Source organism: Lepisosteus platostomus, chromosome 7 (assembly GCF_059453375.1).
Source record: "Lepisosteus platostomus isolate fLepPlt1 chromosome 7, fLepPlt1.hap1, whole genome shotgun sequence".
Taxonomy (NCBI): domain Eukaryota; kingdom Metazoa; phylum Chordata; class Actinopteri; order Semionotiformes; family Lepisosteidae; genus Lepisosteus; species Lepisosteus platostomus.
Genome location: NC_142617.1, coordinates 53513394 through 53521645, shown reverse-complemented (window position 1 = coordinate 53521645; position 8252 = coordinate 53513394). Strand labels below are relative to the sequence as shown.

General features: G+C 40.5%; 1 protein-coding gene across 2 annotated transcripts; it reads left to right on the top strand.

The window, feature by feature from the left end:
- Nucleotides 1–1053: 1053 nt before the first annotated feature.
- Nucleotides 1054–6291, top strand: LOC148659231 (apoptosis-enhancing nuclease-like). 2 transcript variants are annotated; one of them, XM_088641249.1, is made up of 4 exons: nucleotides 1054–1406; nucleotides 2139–2840; nucleotides 4115–4315; nucleotides 4820–6291. In XM_088641249.1, exons 2-4 carry the CDS (start codon nucleotides 2169–2171, stop codon nucleotides 5021–5023), a joined length of 1077 nt encoding a protein of 358 aa, XP_088497375.1. In that variant the 5' UTR covers nucleotides 1054–1406; nucleotides 2139–2168; the 3' UTR covers nucleotides 5024–6291. The 2 variants fall into 2 exon arrangements, with proteins under 2 accessions (XP_088497375.1, XP_088497374.1); XM_088641248.1 differs by lacking the exon at nucleotides 1054–1406 and adding an exon at nucleotides 1746–1929.
- The last annotated feature ends 1961 nt before the right edge of the window (nucleotides 6292–8252 follow it).

Here is an 8252-nt window from a genome sequence, read left to right as displayed (position 1 = left end):
CCTCTTTTTGCTTTACTTCAGCAGCATAAACTTCAGATTTGGGGTGAACTGTAGAATTTCCTCTCTATTTTGCTTTATAATTTATCTGAAAATGTAAAGTTCATTTCTATCAATACAATCTACTAATGTCAATGTTTTTCTCTCTTTGGAGGAAGTGTTTGAGTGCTGTATATTGAATGTTTTTCTTTAAACTTTCTGAAAGCAAATTTTAAAAGCAAGCAGTGCCAGGTATACACTGATGCATATATCCAAATCGATAGCACATGTACAGCCAGAGTTGTGACTCCACACATCAGGGAACAAGCTATCCTGGGTAATGGTTAATTGAACGTAGTCTAGAATTGAATGTTATTTACTCAAGGCTCATATCGTTAACCTAAAGGGTTTGTTTTAGATCGTTACTTTCCATTAAATTGAAATTGCAGGTGTATTAAGACTTGTGGAATTGCTGTAACATGAAGTGAAGGCAAATCTGTATGCAAAAATTGTAATGTGCTACACAGCCTTGTTTAGGAATAAAGTTTGGAGTTCTAAAGGTGGTGTTGTAGTAAACAGTTCTTGATCTACAAGATGAGAAAAAACGTTGTCAGTGCTGATGTTTATTTTTAGCCCTAAAGCCTTCATCTTTTCTTACGCTAATTTTAAAATCAAATTCTTGAATTAAAATAGTTTTCGTTGGGTGATAACGTGGTCAGATTGTAGAAGCTTCTTGAAAGCAGTAGTAAAACCCTGCATTCTAAACGATTAATGTGAACTTTGCCCTTAAGTACACAAACTATTTTATGTATTATTACTATTCTTATTTAATAGTATTAATGCAATGCCCCTGTAGTCGAATTTGCCGTACTTTTCGAAACATCGTTATGCGATTGATTTTTTTTTTTTTAAATTTGGGGCACAAAATGCACGGAAAACCATGCATTACCGATCAACTGTACGTAGCTTTACATCTAGGCAGCTATGCCTACAGTAACTGGAGAATTTTCTGGCAAAGGTAGCCTGTAATTTCCTTGACAGGATATGACGATACATTAATATCCGCTACTCCTTTTAACAGTGAAACACTAGAAGCGTCCCGGGGTCCACCAATTTGACAATCCGTAACAAGAAAATCTACCTGGAATTATGGTTCGGGTTTTGGAATAGGGAGAGAGATATTTTGCTTTTCATTAATTATACGATAACCATGCGGCTTCCGAAGTGATATCAGGGAAACCTCGTGGGCCAAGTCGCCTGTGAGTGACGGAGCCTTTAGCCTATTATGTCCTTTTCTAGCAGCCAAGGGGATTTGCTACCTTGTCGTAGGTAGGTGGAGATTAAAATTGAGTGAACCAATCAGGGGGTCACCGACTGAGACAAGTCCGGGCATATGTCACATCTGAGAGAAAGTGCACGTGTAAGCCGGGGTAAGTGTGTTAGCATTTGAATTGATTTTTAATTTAAACCTCAGCATAGATGATTTGGACTTTTTGTTTGCGCTGTTTGTGAATGAGCGGACGTCCGATATAGAGACTGTTATAGATATGAAATACTTACTCCTGTTGAAATGAACTGTGCTCCGACAGTGTTCGGTTTTGTGAAGTCCTAGACCTCGTGATATGATCGCCTGTTCTAAAACGATTTATTAAATGCGCACGCTTTTAATTCATAATCTCTGCTCGATGATGCTTCGGAATGTTCTTAATGCGTCATAATACATTGTTGTCTTCATAATAGAAACAGCTGTTATTAGATCTGAAGACGTGTCGCTTAAGACGATAAGCCGGAGATTGAGACGGAAACGGATCATTTCCTTTCATGAGCGTCTAACAACTAGTTAACTTATTTAAAATTAAATATTGTTTTAACGGTTTGCTTTCCCGGTTTGTTATAATTAGATATTTCATTTCCCTTTCATATTTTCATCTTTCCATGAGTGTATTTCATCAAGTGAGCATGGCTTTTCTCTAAGTCTAGAAAGTTGAGGCATAAATCCATACATTTACAAAGAATCATACCCTATGAACAATAAATCTGTCAGTGAGCTGCAGCAAATTATTTCAAAGCATTGTTCTCCTAATTAATAACTGTGTAAATATACACGTAAAAAGATGACGATGAGTATATTTGATTGTTCTGTGCTTCTCTGCCCCATACAGATCTTGTCTCCTGGAGCGTATGAAGGAGCAATGCCTGGTAGATGTGAATTAGGTGGGTCTTCTAATAGCAGGGACAGAACTCCTGTCTCTTCCCCCGGGGCACCCTTGAACTGTCCCAGACCCACTGCTGTACAAAGTGATGCAGGGTGCCACAGGCTGGCAGAGAGACCGGGTGGCAAGAAGAGCCATCCTCGCAAGAGACAGCGGCTGCTGGCTTGGAGGGCCGCTCTGGAGAATGCTGGGGTTCTGAAGAAGAAGAACAGGCTGAAAGTCCCCTCTGCGCACCACTCCTCGGGCAGTGGAGGAGAGGAGCAGCTGTCTCTGAAGGCGGTGGCAGTGGGAACGGGCCTCTCGAAGGGCACCGTTGCCGAGGAGGACCCAGCCACGCGGAGCCCCGCCATGCCACCCCCAGCCAACGACCACCCGGAGGGCACCCGTGGGAGTTCTTCAGTGGCCAGCCCGCCCTGCCCCTGCCTCAGCCCGGCCAAGCTGGTGGCTCTGGACTGCGAGATGGTGGGCACGGGCCCTGAGGGGCGCAGCAATGAGGTGGCGCGTTGCAGCCTGGTGGGCTACTACGGAGACGTCCTGTACGACAGGTACATCCAGCCCCTGCAGCCCGTCAAGGACTACCGCACCCGCTGGAGCGGCATCCGCCAGCACCACCTGCTCCACGCCGTGCCTTTCCGAGAGGCACAGAGAGAGGTGAGGCCGCAGGTCTGGCACTCATGCCACATGGAAAATATGTGGCCAGAAACGCAAATATCATGCGAAACAAAGTAGCTATACATATTAGGGGTGCACGAAGTATCGGAGGTCGATATATTATTCTCCAATAAATAGGAGAATTTTATTATTATTATCCTTCCTCTATGGGAATTACAGGCAATAAATACAACCGATAATGCGGCACCCTGTTTTTGTTTGCACAACTAGTTTTTTTTAATGTGTGCTGATGCACTAGTACAGTTGCTGCGGAGTGGAAGTGTCGGAGGTCTGGAACCTTTTCACCATTTCAACAGAGGACAACAGAATTACAGTTTGCAACAAATGTTCTGCTGAAGTACAGCAAGGAGGAAACAAAGTAAAGAGTTTCAGTGCCACTAATCTAATGAGTCATTTGAAAAGTCATCATTCCAATTATTTATTTAAAGAATATGAGGCAGCTAGCATAGGCAAGAAAACAAAAACAGTAGCAAGTGCAGCGATGCCTGTACGACAGGCATTTGAAAATTGCAGACAATTTGCCAAGGACAGTCCGAAGGCTAAAGCAATCACAGACAAAACCATGGCGTTTATGGCACTTAATGACCAACCCTCCTCGACTGTGGAGGATCAAGGATTCCATCAACTAATTGAGCATTTGGAACCTAGTTATACTCTCCCAAGCTGCCACTACTTTTCTGATGTCGCCTTGCCAGCTCTGTACGATGTTGTCGCCACACACATACACAACCTGATCAAAACTACCATCAGGCATTCGCTTCGCAACAGACATATGGACTTCTGACGTTAGTCCAATGAGTATGCTAAGCTTTACAGAGCTGTAGCTTTCTTACCCTCATTACACATCAGCTGTGGATTAGAGTGTGAACTTTAAAAATGTAAAAAAGTAATATTATCGGTTATTGGTATCTGTGTTGGCCACAACAAGCTATTAATTATTGGTTATCGTTAGTGACCCAGAAATTCCATATCGGTTAATCCATAATACATATTAATTTAGAAACTGAATGAGGTTATAGTGATTTGTCTCCATTAAGCCTGATAGTTCTGTTGGTTAAAAAAGGGAGAGGTCATACAGTACTAGAAGAGATAAATTTTGGTGATCCCCATTTTCTGTTCATAATTCTGCAGTTGCCTGACAACTTGCACAGTCCTGCTTCAGGATTTGTGATATCTGAAGCAAATGCAGGACCCCATTCCAGATGTTCCCCTGGCATTGTCTGTTTCTTAATTTTCCTGTCATTTCATTTTAGATTCTGCAGATTTTGAAAGGGAAAATAGTAGTCGGGCACGCCTTGCATAATGATTTCCGGGCCCTAGGCTATTTTCACCCTTGTCACATGACCAGGGATACCAGCCGTCAGCCACTGTTGAAAAAGCTGGCCAATTTCCAGGCCAAGGATGGCATCTCACTGAAAAAACTTGCCAGGAGGCTTCTTAAGAGGGACATTCAGGTGAGGATGCTTTTCCACTGCAATGCAATAGAGGGCAGACTTGTATCATCTTTCACAAACCACTCCAGTCTCTACACTAGGTGCTTTATTACAGCTATATAGTTGAAACACATCAAACCTAGTTTTGCAAGTTTATTTGAAAATGTACTTCTTGGTGAACATTAATTTTAAAGAGTTTTTAATTTTTATACTTCTTGCAAGCTGTATTGTGATCAGATTTATTTTTGTAAGGGAAGAGGGCAGCCTTTTTAATTCTTACACTGTTTGGATAGTTGGCAAAATGACACTTGTTTTAGGGGAATGGAAGAAAACATTCTTTTGTAGTGTTTTATTGAAGAAGAAGTAAAATTGCATTTGAACAAGGAACCGGGTCCTTTAAAGAAGAGATTCAAAACGTAAAAAAAAATATTTAAAAGATTAAAAGATAGAGAAAGTTGTTTTTTTTCTAGATTGGAGATTACGCCAGGTTCCTGATGTCACCTCTGTCATTGTGTTGTTCTCCAGGTGGGCAGGGCTGGACACAGCTCAGTGGAAGACGCCACAGCAGCCATGGATCTGTACCGATTGGTGGAAAGGCAGTGGGAGCAGGAAATGCAGGACAAGATGTTAATGGCAGACACAAGCCCTGTGCTGGACCCCATCTCCTCCCCCAGCCACTATATGCAGGACCAGTACTGGCCAGAGGACCTGAATGAGGATTCTAAGTGAGACCAGACAGTCACAGGAGGGTTATTAGTTGCCTCACAGTCTTAGAGCAGTAATGCTCAATCCTGGGACCTCAAGAGGTACATTATCATCAGGTTTTCATTTTCATTCCATCTTAACGAGCTAGCTAAGTGTTTAACTGGACTTATTTATCACTCTTCAGACAGAGCCTTGCAGCTGCTGATTAATTTAAGGGGACCTAGGAAATGTTCTAGGTGTTGAGTTATGCACGTTTCTTGCACACATCTACGGTTGAATTCCACTGTGTGCGTGTCGGTGTCTGTTTCCAGAATAAACATCAGTTTTTTTGTGGGATCATGACCACAGTGGCCTAATGTGTGATGGTGGTGCTACACACGAATACTGTGTGGGAGTCGCTTCCGTTCTTTTCTCATGTGTTTTGAACAGTCGCAGTCTGCTCAAAACACCTTGTGGCACTAGGACATTATTTGTAGGTTGTGAAGCTATATGTCCCTAAATATTACCTCATATGAAATGTTTTGGAGGAAGCAGGATTCATCTCCTGAAGATGTAAAAGTCCTAGCCTTTCTGTAAGTAATGCAGAAAATCCAACTGTGATGTTTGAAACATAAGAGGTGCTCAGATGTTCTTACTGCAGGATGGCGCAGTATTTTGAGAGCAACAAGAGGTGTCCCAGTAACACAAAGTCTGGGTTCCTGCTGGTTTTTTATTTTCGTCGAAGATGCCTTTGATTGAAAGATTTCTGCTTGATGACAAGACGTTCATTAAAAAGCAGTGCTGCTAAATGCCATTTTCAGTGTATCTTGTAAATCAGTGGTCTTAAATGAGGCCAACATATTTGCATACTGTTTCTGAAACATTGAAACTGACCCCTATGGTACAGTATATGTGGGAAAGAAACAGAAAGCCCTTATTCTTTTTGTGTGATTAACAGTTCCTGACTGAAGATTTCAAGGAGACCATTTGTATATTCAATCCATCTGTGGTTGTCAGTTTCTTTAGTTTCAGATACATGGAATGGAAGTTTGTCTTAAGGCATTATAATCTCTAATTTAAAACACCCAATTTAGGTGCCCAGTTTTAACGGATGAAGCACTCATTGACGTTGCAATGCAGTGTGTTTAAAATCTGCTCTTTTCTTTTTTGTGCCTGGATCTGATTTTTTCTGAGATTTATCAGTTTGCTCAGTCAAGGATTAATTAGGCACTGAAATACTGTTTGCACATAACTGGTTTAATACCTTATTGTTTTAAACTTAAATTTGTGGTGAAATAAAAGATTTAAATGAACATGAGTGTTGTTTCTTATATTTTAGACGGATTTTCTTAATCAACGCCAGATTCTGAGTATCCACAGGATACCAGTGTTAAAGTAAGGTTCATACTCCTCCACACCCTTCTGCGTACAGCAGGAAAAATATATTTCTGTGACAGAAAAAATGTCTTTAAATGTCGGTTTGCACTGCAATTTTAAGGGATTGAGAAAAGGAAGTTTGTAGCGGCTTCTCTGGTGTTTCACTCGGGGATAAGACTCTTCTAGTTCTTTGGCTTCAAAGCCCTCCTGTTCTTCAGCCTCCAATGAAAACAAGTGTTAGTCTTTCCCCAATTTCACATTTCCTGAGTTCTTTATTCACAGTCTGGGGGCCTGTATTTGTGTGTGTGTGGGGGGGGTTCTTTGGCAGATTTGTCCCTAGGTGGCAGTAAAAGCCAATGACTGACCCATACTTGCTGTGAAAAAAGGCAGCAGCTGCTGAGATCTCTGGTTTATATTTAGTTGTTTATATCTATGCTAGTTATCACTGCTTTACCAATTATTATTAAATGTCTCTTTAATACATACTTTATATTGAAGTATAAAGTTAAAAAAGGTGTGGTACTTACCATAGTTCTGTCTTGTCACATGTGCAAGAATCTTGTAGATAGTTTCCTCTGAGGGTATCCAGGTTCCCACTGACCTTGGTAGATCAGTAGGTGGCACTTTTTAATCTAGATAAGAACTTCCAAATCAGTGCCGCTGTATGGTGACTGGGAACATCTGTGCTGCAGAAGGAACTATCCTTTACTCCTTTATATGAGATGTTAAAACTTAACTCATAGAGCAAAAAGGCAACTATGGGAGTACACTCTGGGGATTGTCTTTGCTAGGTTTGAGCTCTCTGTTAGACTTCACACTTTTGGGTTTTAATTATACTTATATACTGTATTACAGTGCACATATCAAAAATGGTATTCCAAAACTGAGTGAAATTGAAAATGTCAAGCAAACCCATTCCATTGTGTAAACTCTTTTAATTTTGACGTTTCAAATGGAACCAGAAGTATAAATGGAGTCACAATTGGAGGGTTCTTGTAACCCTAACCGTATCTGGGCCTGAAATGCATGCTCATGTAAATACTATACCATTTTAAGAGCATTTTTCAATTATATGAAAAATAGCCTAAAGAAGGTACAATATTGAAGAGGATACATTTTTAAAATGGTTCTTGCATAGATTTGTATGTTTTAAACCCCATACTTTGTGAATTGAGGGACATTTTCAAATCACGTAATATGGGGGCTCCCAGAGACAGATTACAGAATTGCTCAGTTTAAACCCCCACTAGGGTTAGGGTCAGGATTCCCACAGTACTTGGACACTTTTTAGCTTTGTTGCTGTATTTTGGTTCCTAAGTGAATGATAGGAAGAGTCATACATTTCTCCTCTCTGCAACTTTTATTTGGTTGCCACAACTGAGTGAAATTGAAAATGTCAAGAAAACCCATTCCATTATGTAAACTCTTTCAATTTTGACATTTCAAATGGAACCAGAAGTATAAATGGAGTCACAATTGGATAGTTCTTCTAACCCTAACCCTAGTCTGGCCTGAAATGCATGCTCATGTTAATACTGTACCATTTTAATGTTTTACATCTGATTGAAAAATAGCCTAAAGACAGTACAATATTGAAAAGAATACATTTTCAACAGGTTTTGTTGTTGTTTCAAGGCCTAGATTTTGTTTTTTGAGGTTCATTTTCATAAATCATAAATGGGGCACTTTTGGAGACAAATTACAGAATTGCTTAATGCTTAAAGACAAAGAGGTCAGAAAGGACACTCAGAGACTGCTTCAGAGAACCTGTTAGGGTTGTGAAAATCAAGGATTTCTCCATTCCTATAGTATCTCATTTCAGCTCTAATGGCCATAATCACACTGATCTCTTCGTCTGCATTCTTAAACAAGGGTTTCTTAACTCCTATTGCAGAAA

Coding starts and splice junctions, on each gene's coding strand:
- LOC148659231 (XM_088641248.1), top strand. Junction 2,841..4,114: donor TCCGAGAGGCACAGAGAGAG/GTGAGGCCGCAG, acceptor ATTTCATTTTAG/ATTCTGCAGATTTTGAAAGG. Junction 4,316..4,819: donor TTCTTAAGAGGGACATTCAG/GTGAGGATGCTT, acceptor GTTGTTCTCCAG/GTGGGCAGGGCTGGACACAG.